Raw genomic sequence first — 19,658 nt, 5'->3', positions numbered from 1 at the left:
CGCGTCCCCGCGGGGCTCAGCGTGCGCGTCTCCGCGGGGCTCAGCGTGCGCGTCTCCGCGGGGTTGCAGCCGCCGCCGGGGCCGCCGCGGTGGCCGGGCCGAGCCCGTCTGGGGGGCGGGGCCGAGCGGGGCGGGGCGGGGCGGGGCCGAGCGGGGCGGGGCCGCCTGAGGGGGGCGGCCGCCGGGGGAGGTGGCGGAGGCGCCGGCCGGGAGGAGAAAAGGCGGCGGCCCGGCGGGGCTGAGAGGCCCGGCGGAGGAGGCGGACCGCGCGGGGCTGCGGGGCGCGGAGCGGCCGGGACCGCGCGGAGCAGCCGAGCACGGCGGCCTCGGCAGGCAGGGCCTGGGCCGCGGTTCGGCCGCGCGGGGCGGTGAGTGTCGGGAGGCCGGCGGGGCAGGCCGGCGGGGGAGGCCGGAGGCGGCGGCCGGGCCGTGCGAGGCCCGCGGCCGTGGGTCGGTCCCGAGGGCCGGGCCTGCGCCGAGCGAGCAGAGGCCCGCCGAGGAGGGACGGCAAATGGCGACCCGCGGCCGGGGACCGACCCCCGAGTCCCCGGGCCTGTCTGTGGGCGGGGGGGGCGGGGCCCGGCAGCCCTCGGGCAGCCCTCGGGCAGCCCTCGGGACCTCGAGAACCCGGCGTCGGGTCCCTCTGCCTTCGGGAGCTTGGGTGACGGGACAGACGGTCCAAGTAAGGCGGGGACGCGCCATCGCGGTCCCCCGGGATGAGAGAAGTTGGTGACTTTGCCGTTCCTGGTGGCGAGCGGGAGCGGCCGCCGTCCTAGCCTCAGCCCCTGCTAAAGGGAAACTCCCTGATCGCCAGGGCCGGGGGCTGCTCTTTGCGGCGGGTGCTCGGAGGGGGCGGCGGGGCGCGCGCTGGGTCCGGTCCGGCCGCCGGAGTCGGTTTTCGGCCGCGCTTCCCGCACTCCGACCGCCTCTTGCTTTTCTTTCTGAGCCGTGTCGTAAGCCCCAGATAAAGGATGGTTGGGAAGGGATTGACCTTTTATCCCACAACTGCTTTGTTGACTCGGATCCAAGATGACGCTATTTATGGGCATTCTGATACCAGCGTAGGCTAAAGCTTAAAACTTTGAATAAAAACAAACTTCCCAGACTCTTTGGACTATTCGTGCGTGTGCGTGTACCGCGTGGTGTATCCTTTAGAGACCTAAGAAGTTACAGGAGCAGGTTGTGCATTTGCCCGTATTTATTACCGTTTTGGAAAGCACTCCGGTTTTCAACGCAGCAAAGGGAAAAGAATAGCATAAAATGTATGTTTAGGATTTCTCTTTTCTTTTCTTTTTTTTTTTTTTAAGATTTTTTTTTTTTTTTTTTTTTTTTTTTTTACTTGACAGAGCACAACCCCGGAGCGGCAGGCAGAGGAGGGGGACGAACAGGTCCCGGCGCCGCAGGGAGCCCCGTGGGGTCCGCCGGGGATCCCGGGACCGTGAGCTGGGCCAAAGGCAGACGCTTAACCGACCGGGCCACCTAGGTGCTCTCACTTCCCCCCTTTTTTTTTTTTTTTTTAAGAAAATACTTTATTTATTTATATTAAGAATTTTTCTAAGGGTCCAGTTTTTCGGTGTACAGTTTCCGCTGAATCACTGTTCTTTATGCTTAGTCACAGTTTCTTACTCCAGAAGCTTAATCGGGGATAACATGGTGTTTTGGTAACGTGTAAGTTGCCGATTCGTTTTTATCTAGTACTTTAATGCAGTGACATAAGGTTTCTGTGTGTGTGTGTGTGTGTGTGTGTGTGTGTGATTCTGGAAATACTCGGTGGAGTTTTGTAAATGTTCTCAGAGAACTGAAGTTTTTTGATACAGGCAAACTTTTATGCACTCTGGGTGTGCTGGGTATTTTATTTCAGTCCAGTATTTCTCCATCTCTAGCGTTGGACACTTTTAAAAAAATACAAAGTGTCATAATAAAATACCTATTAAAGGACAATAACACTTTGAAATAACACTTACAGTTAGGCAGGTACTTTGAGGTCACCACGTGGGTGTGGTTAATGTGTGTTTACTATTTGATACACTGTATTACTGAAATGTGGCTTTTAATGGGATAAGTCCTATGCTACTTTGTATGATTTTGGATACATCTTTTTTTTTTTTTTTTCCTTTTTTTTTGGATACTCTTTTAACTGAGTTCCTAGGATTGTTTGTTTCATTCAAAGGAGGTATTTGGCTTCTTTGACAGTCTTCAATCATAGACTATGTAAAATATTTAATTTCAAATTCAGGTTGATGAAATATGTGAGATTGGCATTGAGCTCATGGTTTTTACATTGTAGGTAGCTAGATAGTTAAATACAGATAAGCATACCTCAATTAAAATCCAGTCTCTGAAAATCCTTTACAAAAAAAGGTACATCTTTTCATTGGAAAATGTTAACTAACTATGTTAATAGGTTATTTTCTCATACAATTGCTTTTTATAAGGTTTACAAGTAGAAATGACCTGATATAAAAAATAGTTTTACAGAAAGCTTTGCCTACATAAACATGGCTGTTGTGTAAAGTGAGTACATCCCTTTTCTGAGTATTAGACTGTATCCTGTTGGATATACACATAACCAATCTCTGTAGAGTTCTAAATTGTTTTCACAGTAGAGTAATTGCCTCAAGGTCACAAAGCTGAGATCCCTTGGAAACCCCTTCCCCTGTGCCATGCTGCCCATTTTAATAAGCTGAGTACCACCATTTAGGTGTATTATTTTTATCTGAGGATCGACGCAAACAGGTTCTAGTCCAAAGCATTAAATATTAATATTATTTTAAGTTCTGATGTAAGTCTGTAATAATTTCATTTGCTTATTTAGTGGAGAACATTGCAAGTAGTTAGAACTATCACTTTGGAATTAGCTACTCATGACCATATTTAGACACAGAAGGTATATGTTTTGATTATATCATAACTGGAAGGGAAACATTTGACAATTTTCCATATAATTAGGTCGTCATTCTATAAATAAAAAGAGCTAAAATTTGATAAAAGGAATGAATACAGTGTAACCCACTTAGCCATTTTGGACTCATCAGGAGTGCAAGTGCTTTGAGTTTGGAGTTTAAGGTAGTGGATTTTTTAATCTTGCCTAGTCACCGCACCCCCCTCCCCCCCCAGCCACACACACACACACCCCTTTTAAACCAGTGAAATAAGATGTCCAGCTGAGGTTATAGATTTGCTGTGGTCTTTAAAACTGCATTTGGTCAGCAAATCACCCAGCAGGTGTTTGTATTTAATATTAATTGTACAACTAATTGTATTACTCTAGTACTATACAAGAAGGATGAGACTTACTCAGAGGAGCTTATAACTGATTGCTAAATGTAAAATTTCAGTCACAGACTTGTGTTAACTAATTGAACAGGTCTGTCTAGTTGTATTTCAGCCTCACATTGAAGCAACATAGAATAGAATTGTTTCATCTAGTACCATATTAACTGCAATATTAAACAGTTGGCTGATGCCACTTCCTTTTTTGAGCTGCTTTTCTTAGCCCTGTACCTACTTAGGCACGTGCGTATGTGTGGACACCTCAACCTCTGCTTTTCTTGTTGAAACTGATGCCTCTATATCCAAGTAACCAGTAACCAGAGCACACAGTTGATTAGGGAGTTAAAATAGTGGAAAAATATACGAGTAAATGTTTACTTCTGTGCCTTTTATGACTATTTTTTAAGATTTTAAGATAATGGAAGGTTGAAATGAACTTTCTTTGATTTCCTTGTCCCTTTGACTTGCTTTTTTTAATAGACGGTTTATCTTACTCTATATATAATGCTTGGAATGTATGACTTAGGAACTCAGTAAATGTTTGAGCACTATAGACTTTTTATAGCTGGTACAATAAGGTAATTTTGACTTAATTTGTGTAATACTAGGTTTGTAAAATTGTATTTTTTGATGAAGTATATGTAGTTTTCCATGAAATCAAGAATCTCGTTTTGGAATCCATTTGCCTGTTTATTATAGTATAAATCTTTCGTTTATTCATTTTTCTAAAATAAGTGAAGCTCCAATTAGGCACAGTCTGGAATATAGGAAACATAGGAATGGATGAGAACGAGATGGTTCTGCCACCTTCATGGAGCTTATAGTTTTCCTGTGGAGGTAGATATTAAAGGATAATGACTAGTTGTGACTAGTATAACCAAGGAAATATACGATGTGTAATGAGCACACAGCATCGTATGAGATCCATACCTTTGTCTTTGGTATTTGGAAAGTAACATATGGGCTGAGATTAAAGATTTGAGGCAGGAGTTATGGGGTGGGAGGGCGCCGCCCATCTTTGCATGTGTCTTGCTGACAGAGGTACACATAGCAGCAAGCTGTGTTGAGTACTTTGAGTGACTTGACTTAGCATATTTTAAAATCACACTAACTTGCAATGCTTTATTTATCTCCTTAATTATTTTAACGAATCTGGAAAAATAAAGAAATGGTTTTCTGAAGGCAATTATTTTTATGTATAGAAATAGCTTTAAATAACAAGGCCTCCTTTCACTGTATGGGACAATGCCATGTCTTAAGCTATTTTTATGGATTGCTTGTCAGTCACAGAGTATGAATTGGCCAAGAATTTCTGTTTGAAAAAATTGAAACTATTGTAAGACATTTAATCATTTACAAATATTTTCTTTTTTTTTTACTTTTTTTACAAATATTTTCTAATCTAATGAGACTTCTTCCAGTTGCTCAAATTTAAGTGTAAACTATAGAGATGTTAAGATTCGTTTTCAAGAGAGTTTAAGAAAACTTAATATTGAGGAGTTTTAAATTAAGGTTTTGTTGAACTTGAAGCCTCAGTTTTAGCAACATGTTTTCTGATGGGCCTGCTGTGTGTTCAACTGATATATCAGGGACGGATGTTTTAAACTCGTTTCACAGAATTCATGAGCAATTGCAAGATACTTTATGGAGGCATATTTAATCTGATAATGATCTTGATTAGAAAAAGGATGGATCAAAAAAAAAGAAAAAAAAAAAGAAAAAGGATGGATCTGAAAGTTTTAATTTCTGAAGCAGAGGGTTTTATTCCCAGAATACTCTTTGGTTATTATCTAGTCCATTTTCTTAACTTATTTCTTAATATATTTACTTGTAAAATGAATTACACTTGATTCTTTGTATAGCTAGCTGTCTTGAAAATGGCTAAATTTATATTTTTCTGCAAATTTTACTATTTCAAATGCAAGTTATTTTAAAAATAGTCTTTAAAACTGATATTCAAAGCAAAGCTATGTGCTATTGTAATCACAGAGAGCCAAAAAGACTTTCTTGACCACAGGGGTGATTAAGTGTTGGAATAAACTACAAGCAAAATTGTGTAATCTCCATTCCTCAAATAACATCTTAAAATTGGATCACCAGTTACTGAAGTGCTGCCTGTTTTCTTAAACTTTTATGAGTAAACGTATCTGTTGTTGTCCATGTGCATTGATCCAGATCCAGATTGAAATCCTAGTTCTGCCACTTACTAGGGGATGACCCTGGACAAGTCCCTTCAGCCTCTCTGAACCTCAGTTTGCTCTTGGTTGTTATGAGGATTAAAGAACATTAAGTGAGAAATTTGGAGACAGGAGAAAACTGGTACAAATTAGTGTTCTTTTTTCCTTCTAAGTCTGCTTCAGTAAAGAGATATTGTGCACTCATTGCTGTGGATATTTTTATTTTTTAAAAACAGTTTTCTTTCTTTTTTTAAAAAATATTTCACTTATTTATTCATGAGAGACACAGAGAGAGAAGCAGGCTCCATGCAGGGAGCCCAACTGGCACTCATCACGGGTCTCCAGGATCAGGCCCTGGGCTGAAGGCGGCGCTAAACTGCTGAGCCACTCGGGCTGCCCTTAAAACAGTTTTCTTATTCTGAAGGGAGTAGTGTGGAATTAACTATTTACTTTGAAGCTTGAGAGCCCTCTATGTCTTCCTTTCAAACTTGTTGCTGTTTTACATTGAACTTAGTTGTCTATAGCAGTTGCTATTTTAAACACTTTGAATTAAGTGATATTTCAGAGATGTGTTCGGCCTAGTGTGGTCATATGATGTGCCATAACATAAAGTGTTCCTACAAGTTGCGAGAGCAGTGGTCACTTCTGCGGAACTGCTTGTATTTTTAGGTTCTCTCTTAGTAACAGGCTTATAACCCTCAGCATGTGAGATGAACTCCATCTAGTTGTTGCAAAATAAGAACACTACAGCTGCTTTCATAATCTAATCACTTGGTAAAATTCGCCTTAATTCTTACTAATGTTTCTTTTTTAACATCTGTTTAATTTACAAATGTTTGTCGTCATTAGGCTGTCATATCTTCTACTGTGACTCTTTAGCATGTCTGTGTTTAACTTATGGGTTCTGTCTTAACCTATAAACATTCAGAAGTATTCAGATTCATAATTTGTAATTTTTAAACACAATTTAAAAATATAATTTTGTTTTTAAATGCATGCCTTTCCCCCCCCACCCCTATTATCAGTAAGTGCCATAATATCAACTCAGAACTTCTCTACTTAATCAGTAGAGCTCTAACAATATGAGGTAGACTTTTGTTATTTTGTTTTTGTTCGAGGAAATCATCCCTGGACTGGACAAAAATAAATAGCAATTTCAGGAGTAATTATTTTACATTAGCCAACTGGAACCCAGAGAGCACTTGTGGAAAAATATGTCAGAGAATTAGGAATCTTGTATGCATTGAAGTGATGAAAACAGGCTAAGAATTGACTTATTTACCCAGCAAATTGTTGTCTATTACAGTGTAATTTAATTTGGGGAATATTGAGATGAGTTGCCTGTCTCATTTGGCTATAGAGATCTGAAGTTTGGGAGAGGGATCTGGGCAAGGGTAATAGAGAAGTTTTCAGCATATGGGTGGTAATTGAAGCTTTTGAGAAATTGAGAGCACCCAGGGAGGATGTATAGAATGAACAAGAAATGACATGATTTCTGAGGAGGAACATTTTAGAAGAAGAGATTAAGAAATAACCAAAAAGGTAGGGAGAAAACCAGGGAAATAAAACATCCCAAGGAAAGACAAATTGTTCAAAAAGGAGGGAATAGTCATAATGAAGTCTGTAAAAAAAAAAAAAAATGCCCTTTGGATTTAGCTCAGAGGATCTCAGAGAAGTTTTAATGACTGGCAGTCAAAAGAAAGCCAGATTAGAGGACTGTAGAGCTTATGGGAGGTATGAAGGGTTTTTGTTGTTGTTTTAATTGGTTTTTGGTTTTATTCTGGAAGCTTGAAAAGGAAAAACAATAGTAGAGGGAGATACTGTTTTATTATTTAGGTTTTAAAAAATGAAATAGTTTTAAAATTTTTACTGCTCGTAGGAACAAGCCAATAAAGAAGTTGAATATTATAGACCAAAACACATTGAATAGGATTAGTACTTATATTTAAATCAGTATATTGTGCTGATATACTGCACAGTGATTTCCTGTTACCTAAAGTCTGAACTCCTTAGAGCAACATATAGCACAGTCTTCATGATTTGCTTTATTTCTATCATCCTGCCCTATCTCTCACAGCTACCTAGCATTACACCTTGTGATCCAGCAATGCTAGGAAATTTGTGGTTTCCTGATCATGTTTTGCTACTTGTTTTTCTCCATTTACATATGCTGTTGCTTCAGCATTCAATACTTCCCTTCCTTGCCAATGCTCTCCTTCCATGCTTAAGATTTCCCATCTTTGAAGATTACTATGAATTCTTCTCAAGCCCCTACACTTAGTGATAATTATCTTCTCTGTGTTAATCTGATTTTACTTTTGTCAGATTGATCACATAATAACATGACATGACTTTTACTGTTGTATCTCTGACCTCCTGCTCTAGCTCCTTGAGAGGAGGTACCATGTCTGACTAATCATTATATTGCCAAACCAAACACAGTGCATAGTAGTTAAACAATAAATAGGTGTTGAATGAATGAATGGAAACTGTGGCCCTCAGAAGTAAGTGATTTGCGCATAGCCAGGAACTGGAGCTGGAACTTGTATTTTGTAAATTCCCTGTTTGTTTCAATTAAGGCTTACTGTGGTGATTTGGTGTAGAATGTATTAAGGCATATGTAGGAGTGATGAATAGATGAAATCTTAAATGAATTCCTGTATTTAGGGGAATAAAAAGAAAACTTCTAGTAGTTTTAGTTAAATATATTCATGAAATTCAGATCATTCTCTCTTAGGAATATGATGAGGTCAGTGTACTATGGAGTGCTTCAGAATCAGTTTATTTGAAACTGAAAAAGTGAAAGCTAAAGCATTCTTTGAAATCTAAAAGTCAGGGCAGCCTGGGTGGCTCAGCGGTTTAGTGCCGCCTTCGGCCCAGGGCGTGATCCTGGAGACCCGGGATCAAGTCCCACGTCAGGCTTCCTGCATGGAGCCTGCTTCTCCCTCTGCCTGTGTCTCTGCCTCTCTCTCTGTGTGCCTTTCATTAATAAATAAAAAGCTTAAAAAAAAAAAAGAATAGCTTCCCCCTTTAAAAAAAAAAAGAAATCTAAAAGTCAAATATAAAAAAATAAATAAATAAAAAATAAAAGTCAAATATGCATAAATTTGTTTTGGGCATCAATTTATATACTACACAGTATACTAGAATTGTAATAAGCATTATATTTTGAAACATTTGGCCTCTTAGGCATGTTGTTATATGGTATATAGAAATGAACTTTTGCATTGTTACTTGATATGAAGTACTCAAGTTGTTTCAAGATAAATTGATTATATGTAAAATAAACTTGTTTAGTATGCTTATTTTATATATTTCATCGTAAGATAAGTCACTATACCTTTATGACTTGATTTATGTTATTCAGCAGTTTTTAAAAATTAACCACTTTTTGCCTAATTTCTTTTTTCCATCTCAACAACTAGAGTTGGACTGGCCATTATGGAGGAGGAGCTGCAGCATTCACACTGTGTGAATTGTGTCAGTAGACGGTGTATGACCAGACCAGAACCTGGGATTTCCTGCGACTTGATTGGTTGTCCATTGGTGTGTGGAGCAGTTTTCCATTCTTGTAAAGCTGATGAGCATCGACTTTTATGTCCATATGAACGAGTGCCTTGCTTAAATAGTGACTTCGGATGTCCATTTACAATGGCTCGAAATAAAGTTGCTGAACATCTAGAGATGTGTCCTGCAAGTGTGGTGTGCTGTACTATGGAGTGGAACCGATGGCCAGTTAGTTATGCAGATCGGAAATCATATGAAAATCTAAGCAGAGATGTTGATGAAGTGGCACAATTAGATATGGCCTTGGCCCTTCAAGACCAAAGGATGCTTTTAGAGTCTCTCAAAGTAGCCACCATGATGTCAAAAGCGACTGATAAAGTATCAGAACCTAGAGAACAAATCTCAGTTAAATCAAGTGTCCCAGAAATACCACATGCTAATGGTTTGGTGTCTGTTGATGAAGAATCTTACGGTGCACTTTATCAAGCTACTGTAGAAACAACCAGAAGTTTGGCAGCTGCTTTAGATATCCTGAATACTGCCACAAGAGACATTGGCATGTTAAGTACAAGTCTTTGCACTTCCCCAAGTGAAATGAATGAAGAGCAAAATGCCAGGGGAAGCTTGCAGAATAGACACTTGAACGACCAGGACCACCTTTATGACGATGAGATAGGAGCAGTAGGTGGAATTGACCATAACAACACAAGTCTGGATGTCCAGTGTGAACAAAATGGTTCCAGTGATTTATTGTGTGACTTGAATACCAGTTCTTATGGCACTTCTGCTCTTTGTAATGGCTTTTCTTTGGAAAATCTATGTACACAGGCCATGGACCAAAATCAGAAATTATATGGTGATTCAAAACAAAGTACCTTAACAAATGGAGAATGTATAGCATCAGATGGCACCTCACCACCTTCCAGTTCACTTTCAGTAGCAGCACAACTTAGGGAAGCACTACCATCTAGTGCTCTGCCTAATGGCACAGTTCAGCATATCCTCATGCCAGATGATGGGGATGAAGGAGCTTTGTGTTGGAGAAAAGTAGATTTAGGAGACTTGAGGAATGTTGATGTCTTATCTTTAGGTCATCCTCCATTCAAATTTCTTTCTAACTCCTGTTGGTCTAAACCAAAAGAGGATAAAGCAGTAGATACATCAGATTTGGAGGTTGCAGAAGATCCAATGGGCCTCCAAGGAATAGATCTAATTACAGCAGCATTGCTCTTTTGTCTAGGAGATTCTCCAGGTGGGAGGGGTATATCTGATAGTCGCATGGTTGATGTTTATCACATTGACTTTGGGACTCAGACTTTTTCACTTCCATCTGCAATATTAGCTACAAATACAATGGTTGGAGAAATAGCTTCAGCTTCAGCTTGTGATCATGCCAACCCACAGCTTTCAAATCCAAGTCCTTTTCAGACACTTGGGCTGGATTTAGTATTGGAGTGTGTTGCTAGGTACCAACCCAAGCAGCGTTCAATGTTTACATTTGTTTGTGGACAGTTATTTAGGAGAAAAGAATTTTCTTCCCATTTTAAGAATGTGCATGGTGACATTCATGCTGGACTCAATGGCTGGATGGAACAGAGGTGTCCTTTAGCATACTATGGTTGTACCTATTCTCAGCGTAGATTTTGTCCATCAACACAAGGAGCAAAGATTATACATGACCGCCATTTGAGGTCATTTGGAGTTCAACCATGTGTATCTACAGTATTAGTAGAGCCTGCTAGAAACTGTGTATTGGGATTACATAGTGACCATCTAAGTAGTCTTCCTTTTGAGGTCCTACAACATATTGCAGGCTTTCTTGATGGCTTCAGTTTATGCCAGCTCTCCTGTGTATCCAGGTTAATGAGGGATGTATGTGGCAGCCTGCTTCAGTCTCGTGGAATGGTCATACTGCAGTGGGGGAAAAGGAAGTATCCAGAAGGAAATTCGTCATGGCAAATAAAAGAAAAGGTTAGTTGAATCTTAACTATATCATCCCCTTATTTGACATACAGTAGATACTTAATGTTGCAGAATTAATAAAGTTAAAATCTTGTTGAAAAATTGACCGTCCTTTAAAACTTATACTTTAATTCAACAGACTTTTTAAAAATAATGATAATTAATGAAAAACTAGAATTTTTGTCATAATCACATGTTTACTACAGCCATCCTAGTACTAGGTTCTAATTTAATATGAAGAAGGCCACTTCTGTTACTTCAGTTGAGCAGTTCTATACTCCGTTCTTCTGTAACAACTCCTTTTGAGTCTGTGTTAACTGCCTTCTAATTTGAGTTCCATCTGAAACATTTTCACTGTAGGACAATGGAAGAAGCAAGAAGAGGTTTTCTGCTGCTTATAATTGGCAGTTTCTTTCCATTCCTAGCAACTTCTTTCTTAGAACTTAGTATTTCAGGTTGAACTTAAAAAGAGGGAAATGAGAAGAGTTATAGCTGCTACTACTAGTAAGTGACCAATGGAGTATTTGGGGGCTAGAAAACATGATGGATGTGGAAAAGTGTTAGGTCGAAGTGAGGTAAGAGTAGGGTAGTTAGATTTGATATTGGTAGGGACTCTGGGTTTAGTAGAGTACAAGAGAGTGTTGCATATTGGAGGCATTACCTGTAGGTGTAGCAGATCTGGCAGCAAGTCCTGGTTCCACCATTTTTCTCTTGTGAAAATCCATTTTAGCCCACCTTTATTTTATTTTGTTTTATTTTTATTTATTATTATATTTTAAAGTAATCTCTACACCCAACATGGGGCTCAAATTCACAACACTGAGATCAAGAGTCAATATGCTTTACTGACTGAGCCAGAAAGGCACCCCTACTTTTGTCTACTTTCTGTTTGAGGCACTAATCGAAACTAGAAGTCATTATAAATATATTTTATTGCAGGAGTTTTTCATTTTAGAATATAAACATTTTGCATTTTATAAAGTAGGAAAAGTTTGCCAAATTTCACTTTGGTTGCAGAGTTCAAATTTCTGGCTTTGTTTTTACCACCCTTAGTTTTTCTCAGACTTTTACTCATTGCTCCAGTTTTTCAGAATTCTACATCATCATCTGTGTTCTTCTGAGGCTTTGACCAACAATTTGAATATACTATTTATTTTATTATGTTTTTCCCCAAATGGGAATTTTGATGGCAGAAAGTTTTATACTTGCTGTGTATATGTGTGTATACACATACAGATAACTTGGTATCTTTCTACCATTTGAGATGGGGTACTTTGAACATGATCTCTTTTTGTCCTTGCCCACTAATATTGACCTATGAGATGAAATATTTTCTAGGGATTCTATTCCTGCAAGAAAATCTTACCTACTCTTGGAGTTTAAATTATCATCATTTATACAGATTACTCATACATCCATATCCTGGCCACTTTCTCCTGAACTCCACAGTGTTATATACAAGCATCTTCACTTGATTATCTCACAGGTTCATCAAAAGCAGCATGTCCAACCTACTCCGCATCTTTATTCCTCTTTTTAAAAAAAAAAAAAAAGATTTATTTTATTTTAGAGAGTTTTGTGCACATTGGGGAGGAACAGAAGGAGAGAGAGAATGTCAAGTAGACTCCCTACTGAGCACAGAACCCACTGTGGGGCTCAGTCTCACCACACTGAGACCATGAACTGAACTGAAACCAAGAGTCAGATGTTCAAACCACTGAGCTACCCAGGTGCCCCTCTGTCCCTCTTAATCTCAGCGAGTGGCATTATTATTTATCAGATTGCCTAAACTAGGAATTTGGGAGTAAGGGTTGACTTCTTTTTTCCCCCTTTATTTCCATATCTAGGTAATCATAAAACCCTCCTGAGGCTTCCTTCTTCATACCCCTCAGGTTTGCTTTACTGTTCCCACTGCCTAGTTCTGTCCTCTTCAACTCTCTCTCCACAATAGCCTGACTGGGTTTCTTTTTTTTTAATTTATTTTTTATTGGTGTTCAATTTGCCAACATACAGAATAACACCCAGTGCTCATCCCATCAAGTGCCCCCCTCAGTGCTTGTCACCCAGTCACCCCCACCCCCTGCCCACCTCCCTTTCTACTACCCCTTGTTCGTTTCCCAGAGTTAGGAGTCTCTCATGTTCTGTCTCCTGACTGGGTTTCTATTCCTAACTGGGTCACTTCCCAACATACTCTCTATATAAGGACTAGAGTGATAAATATTTTCATAAATACAGTTCTTACACTATAGTTTTTAATAGTTTTTAAGTTTTTATAGTTTTTATGTTTGTTCATTGCTCTGGGACAGAGAAAGACTCCTTAATGAACCATTTAAGACTTAATAATCTTGTTCTTACTTACTTCTTCAGTTTCTTCTTGTTATTTCATATTCCAGCTATGTTGATTTACTTACAGTTTCCTGATGTTTTCTTTCTTAGGGCCTTCAGATGTGCTTCCTACATCTGAACACTTGCAATATCCTAGACTTCTGTTAACCTATTTACTCTGTCTCTATTTTATGGATGAAGAAATTGAAGTTTAGAGAGCTGAAGTAACTTGTCCAACCAATTGATGGATTCACATCTAGGAAACCTGTCTCTGGAGTTTGTGGTGTTCATCATCTGCTCATTTTACAGATCTTACTTCTTTAGGAAAGCCTTCTGGAACCCTACCCTGAAGCTTTCAGGGAGGTATACTGCTCTGTACTCCAATATATTCTTCTACTCTGCATACCCCTACTAGAGCACTCTGTATGCTGTTTCATAATTCACTGATGAATTGTTGGTTTCATTGGACTGTAAGGTCCTTGAGAAGTGAGACTCTCTGGGAACCAAATATCTGCTGCCTAGAACCTCACTGCCATGTAGTGGGCACTAAGTAAGTACTTGAGGAATACTTCTGGATGAAAAATTGGCCCATTATTAAGAAACCATCAGGAGATGGGAATCATCCATTTTTTTCTTAGTGTTTCACCAGATTCTTGTGGAAGTGGGGAGGCTGTCTGCCGTGATTGAATCTTTCATGAATTTGTTCTGCTGAGGCTTAACAAAACTCCTAATTCTTCCTATAGTTTCTTAGGTATGGGGAATTGTAAGGGAGGCTAGTGATATCTGTAATGTCTATTGGTAGCTACTCTCTAGGCCTTCATGGACTCCTGGGAAAGAACCCTACAGTAGGCATAATCAATATAATAACCCTAAGGAATACTGGGAGTAAGTACCTTTTATGCTGAACAGTGGTGATTTCTGTTGCCAGCTGAAAAATAAGTGTTCCCAAAGAAGTTGAAGGTATCTGGCCACCTTGGAAGGCATTACCTTCCTTTCATGAGACAGTCTAATGAGTGCTGAAGGCTTTCTTCAAATCCGTGACTGCTTTCTTAGAGTATCTGCTGTTTACTGGGCATTAAGTGTGCGCTAACATTTGCCTGGTGATGAGCTTAGCTAGGATGCCTAGGCCTCATCTGTCCCATTCATGCTTGTACCTGGGTCTGTCCTCCATTTGTGCTTATTACCTGTGTTTGGGTAGCTTTATATTTAGAATTGTAAAGATGAGAAGAGGCCACAACTGTCATTGCTGGACTAATAAGATGACATTGTTTCAACACTTAGAGTTGCTGAGCTGGCTAAAGGGGAAGTAGCTCATATTTTTACCAACAGACACATGAATAGGGATGGTAGCTGAATTTTTGTCTAGAAATGGCATTTTACAATGATTTGGAATAAAGTAAGATTCATTTTACAAAAGCGTTTTATATAAATTTTCAGAAACGTGTTGAACAAATTGAAATACCTGTACTCATGAATATTACTAAGTACCTTTAGTGCTTATAAATAGTGGAATGATAAGGCACTTTGGCAAAATATTAGTGTATTTTTTAAAGGTTTTATTTATTTATTGGAACATGCACGAGTGCATGAGCAGGGGAAGGGGCAGAAGGAGAGGGAGAAATAGACTTCATCCTGAGAAGGGAGCCCATTGTGGGGTTGATCCCAGGATCCTGGGATCATGACCTCAGCCAAAGGTAGACACTTAACTGAGCCACAAGGCACCCCATATTAGTGTATTTTTTTAGTATACTTCATGTAGTATAATAGGAATGGAAGAAAAACTTCAGAAAAAAAATAATACGTGTATCATCAATATCTCCAGACTCTGAGTAATTCTATATGTCCAATTGGATAGGATGAAAGAAGAGTGTGTAATATATTATTTTAGGAAGTACCTCTGAATTTACAAGGTTATGATTTTTTAAAAAATTGCTTAGGGGCACCTGGGTGGCTTGGTGCATGGCTCACGTCATGAGATTGAGCCCTTTGTCTGGCTCAGCATGCTCAATGGGGAGTCAGCTTGAGATTCTCTCTGTCCCTCTCTCCACTTGGGTCCTCTCTCAAAATTTCTTAAAAAATTACTTTATAAGCCAAGTTGGATGTAGTATTTAATGTCGATTTTTGCTTTTCATTTATTTTTTTTGGTTATTGCATTTATCGAAGTTAAAATATCATAGGAGTGATTTATTCTATAGTTATTTGATAAACAGATTTGTCTCCAAATGGATTTACTCCTTTTCAGTTTTGTAGCTAACTACTTGGAACTTTATAGGATATTTCTCTAACAGTAGAAATGTTTGCAGGTGGAGTAAGAAGTGTATTTTGATTTTTGTAAATTGACTTGTTTAAATCTGAAGTAGAATTTTCTTTTAGGTGTGGCGATTCAGCACTGCATTTTGTTCTGTAAATGAATGGAAATTTGCTGACATCCTAAGCATGGCTGACCACTTGAAGAAATGCAGTTACAATATTGTAGAGAAACGGGAAGAAGCCATCCCATTGCCATGTATGTGTGTGACACGAGAACTCACTAAAGAGGGCCGTTCACTCCGCTCAGTTTTAAAACCTGTACTTTAAAAACTGTAATTCTACTTGCACACACATGCAAGCACCTAGTATAATTTCTTTGTAATATGTGACACTTTATTAATGTATTAAAGATTACAACTAGCTAAATTTATTGCCACTATGTATATAATGTTTTGAAGTGACATATATTTTTATAAAGTACTGTTTAGTTGGGAAAAAGTTGCCTTAATGTTTGAAATGTGTGAAATTTTTGGAACTTGCTGGACAGGGTGATTTAATTTTTAGCTGCATAATTTTCAGAATTAGTATTTTTAATGGTGTGCATATTTTGGTTTTTAAATTTTTTGTTTCTTAAACTAACAAGATCCTGACCAATTTGTCCCTCATGTTTTTTGTGGGTTATAACCCATGCATTCAGAAAGCAAAACTTTGATTCAAATTTTTGCAGCATAAGTTTTTCAGATAAAGACATTCAATTGTTTAAGGACTGCCATAAATCAAAGGATTTTTATTTTAGTGCTCCCCTTATACAATTGTTGATACATTGATGATCTTTAATATATATTTATGTAATATTTAAAATCATGACTAATGTTTGGTAATGCATTTATCATGTTTTAAAAATACCCACAAAAGTGTTTTCATCTTATGTATTTGCAGCTCTTATACAGAGTGACCACATGCAACTTCCTTTTTTTCTAAGACACCACATCCAAAGACTTTTAGCAATGTGTTTTATAAAATGAAAGCCAACAAAAAGCATGAACTTATTTAAATTTGAAACTGTTCATGGTATGATATATTTGCTAGGTTTTTGATATTGGAAAGAAGAAAATATACCTCATTTAAAGTTCAGATTGGACATATTGTATGAATAAATTTCAAATAATCAGAATGCAAAGGGCTTAACTTTATTTCCTAAGCATTTAGAATTTTTGCCTTTTTATGTTTATAAAAGTCACAACTGATACTATTTTAAGACATTTAACAATGTGAAATTTGGGGTCTTTGTAAAGTGACAATCATGAAATGGAAAAATATGTCTCTGTTGACAGTTTCCTTAAACCATTTCCAGGTTTATTTCCCATTTACTTCTCTACCAAAATGTAAGAATTGCATCTTTGTGTGAAGATTAAGGTATAACAGAAAAATATTCGGAGTCCTATTTTTGAAGTATTGTATTATAGTTTTCAAATTGATTTACACTATTATTAACCTAATGTGGTCAGTTAAAAAAATGAATATATCAATATTTAGAAATAAATTTCAAAGATTGGGGAATACTTAAATAATTTGTTTCAATTAGCTTTCAGTATTTGGTAGTCTAAAATGGATGACAAGTTATCTTGTTATACAATATCAAACTTATATTGTGTTTTCTCTTGCTACATTAGTCCCTGAGAGTGCTCTATTGTTACTAGGGTAACAACACTATGGCAGTTAAACTGGGCAGATGTGTTCCTTGGGCATTAGAGAAGGACTCTGAACTGCTTAAGACTCCTTTTGGTTGGATCAAGCCCTTATTACAGTTGAAAATATAGCATTAAAGACTAATCAATTACTTTGTCTCACCTATCATTTCAGTTAGAATATTTCTCAGTACTTAAACTTTCAACTGTGAGATTGAATTATATAAATTGTCTATTTCTGAAAAAGTCAGAAATAAGATAAAAAAACTCTAAGAGAACTGCCTTTCCAAGTTTTGCTGAAGAATGTGTCTGGTTAGGATAGCACAAACATTAATGTTTTGTTTTATGGTTGTGCTTGTTTGGTTTTTAAGTTTAGATTCCTTGTTTCTACACTGGATCATGAGATATTTAACAGTTTTCCACCTTATATTTCTTTTACACATCTTTGGCTGTTTTCTTTTTTGTTTGTTATGCCACCATATGATTTTGTTAAAATGTTTTCTTTGTGCAACATTTGTTCAAATTCTAATAAAATTAATATTTTTCCTTTATGTGGCTCAGTAACTTAAAAGGAAAAACTTTTGTTTAAATAAAATTTTAATACTTGTTTGAAAGATTCCAAATGCAGTGTTTCTAAGTAGATTTTCTGCATATTGTAGGAGTTGTTTGTTATCATTGCTCACCCATGTTTTACTGGTGAGAATTTTTTTTTTAATATGAAAAACTCAATTAACTTTCTGTGCCCTTTCAGTGTCCTCCTGAAAGTAGTCCCATCTAAGAGTATTGAAAGGCTGAAGAGTTTCTGGCGATACTGTTTTTCTAAAACTTGTCATGGGAACAAATCTATCTAGCCTTTTAAGTGTGAAAAGGTTTGTATGTCATTTAAATGTCATTGTCATTCTTTGCTCATTTCTTAGTTTTTTCTAATCAGCAAGATAAAGGGCAAGTATCAAGATGGAAGAAAATATCTGTATTCACTTTTATCTGCTGCCTCCTTTGCCAGAACTGCATGTCTTTCTCTTTCTCTCTTTAGAATGCATCTTGCTCACTCCTTCTCTCCCTCTTTTCATTAATTTAGTAACTACAGTATCACCTTTTATCTACTTACTCCCTTTCTCTGCCCTTCTCTTTCTCTCTGTCTATTGAGATTCACAGATTATTTACAGTAGAGGTTCCCAAAATGTCCCTGGACCAGTAGCATCAGCATCACCTGGGAATTTGTTAGAAATGCAGATTCTTGGGTCTCTCTGTAGACCTAACCAGAAGCTCTGGTGTGGAAACTAGTAAGTCTGCTTTAATAAAGGCCTTCAGGGGATTCTGATTTCACAGTTAAGTATGAGAACTTAGAGAGGAGCCTGGGACTTGCCAGCTGTTCTCCTGAATGATGTGGTATTGGAGTGGGTATGTTTGTGTATATATACATGTATAATCGAAAATTAAGAGTAATGGCAAGTTATTTGTTACCATTTGGTTAAGTTAAATGATGTTTGTTGTTTCCATCTTATAGCTATATGTCAAAGTACATTGGGTACTATGGTGGTTGGACATTTTTTTAAAAACTAGTATTTACTAATATTTAAGATTTACTGTTATTACTAGTATTTCACTTGTGTTTCTTCTCTTCAAAGTAAATTGCAGTGCAACTTACAGTTTATTAGCATTAACCTTTAGCCATCATTTGTTCTCATTCTTGTTCAGTGGTTGCAGTCATGTGAACATACTAGATTTCTAGGATAAGAGTAGAAGTAGACAAATACTGGGTTAAATCCTACAAAAATATGAGAATCCTTTCAACCCTATCATTAGGAGATACTAACGATTGAGTTTCTGGTTTATTACTAGTATAGAATCTGTTTTACTCTTTAACCCTATGCTACATATCCCATCAATGTACTTGCTATTAATTATCCCCTGACCATGGATATTGGGATCTTTGTAACTTTGAAGATAATATGGTTTTCAACAAAACTTCCTTATCCCTTGAACATATGGTAGCTAATGTTACTATATTAATAGCATATGGTTAACCTCTGGCAATCTGAATGTAGTTTTTGGCATTTAGAAGTAAAATAGATTTCTTTACATGTTGCATCCCAATCTAAAAAGACCTAGAATTTATTAATTTAAAAAATTTTCTAAGGGATAGTTATGCAAACATTAAAAAATGTGTTTCCTGCATGATGCATCATATCAGAAGGTGATGGATTGGGACCTCCAGGGGTGAATGTTCAGAATTGTAATAGAAGAAAGCAATTGGCCCGCATTCTCTCAGTAGACTGGACAAAGTCTTGATGGAAGGAATTTCACTAATAGGTGTTTTGGCTGGTTGTCTAAATATTGCTCTAAGTAGTTTTATTTAACACACTCATGAGGCCTAGAAAGTAAGAGAATATTTGTCATCCCTTTAGAGAATATCAACTCATCAATGACTCATCGACTGTATTTAATGTAATTCAGTGATGGGTTTTGTTAGGAT

At 37.9% G+C, this 19,658-nt stretch overlaps 1 protein-coding gene across 3 annotated transcripts; it reads left to right on the top strand.

Annotated features, from left to right (window-relative positions):
- Positions 1–202: 202 nt before the first annotated feature.
- FBXO30 (F-box protein 30) lies at positions 203–17,733 on the top strand. 3 transcript variants are annotated; one of them, XM_025422494.3, is made up of 3 exons: positions 203–368; positions 8,876–10,928; positions 15,618–17,733. In XM_025422494.3, the coding sequence occupies exons 2-3, from the start codon at positions 8,892–8,894 to the stop codon at positions 15,819–15,821; spliced, it is 2,241 nt and encodes a 746-aa protein (XP_025278279.2). In that variant the 5' UTR covers positions 203–368; positions 8,876–8,891; the 3' UTR covers positions 15,822–17,733. The 3 variants fall into 3 exon arrangements, with proteins under 3 accessions (XP_025278279.2, XP_025278280.2, XP_025278281.2); XM_025422495.3 differs by lacking the exon at positions 203–368 and adding an exon at positions 1,347–1,483; XM_025422496.3 differs by lacking the exon at positions 203–368 and adding an exon at positions 1,507–1,668.
- The last annotated feature ends 1,925 nt before the right edge of the window (positions 17,734–19,658 follow it).

This window comes from Canis lupus, chromosome 1 (genome assembly GCF_003254725.2).
Source record: "Canis lupus dingo isolate Sandy chromosome 1, ASM325472v2, whole genome shotgun sequence".
In the NCBI taxonomy this organism is placed as follows: domain Eukaryota; kingdom Metazoa; phylum Chordata; class Mammalia; order Carnivora; family Canidae; genus Canis; species Canis lupus.
This window is presented reverse-complemented; position numbering and strand designations above follow the sequence as displayed.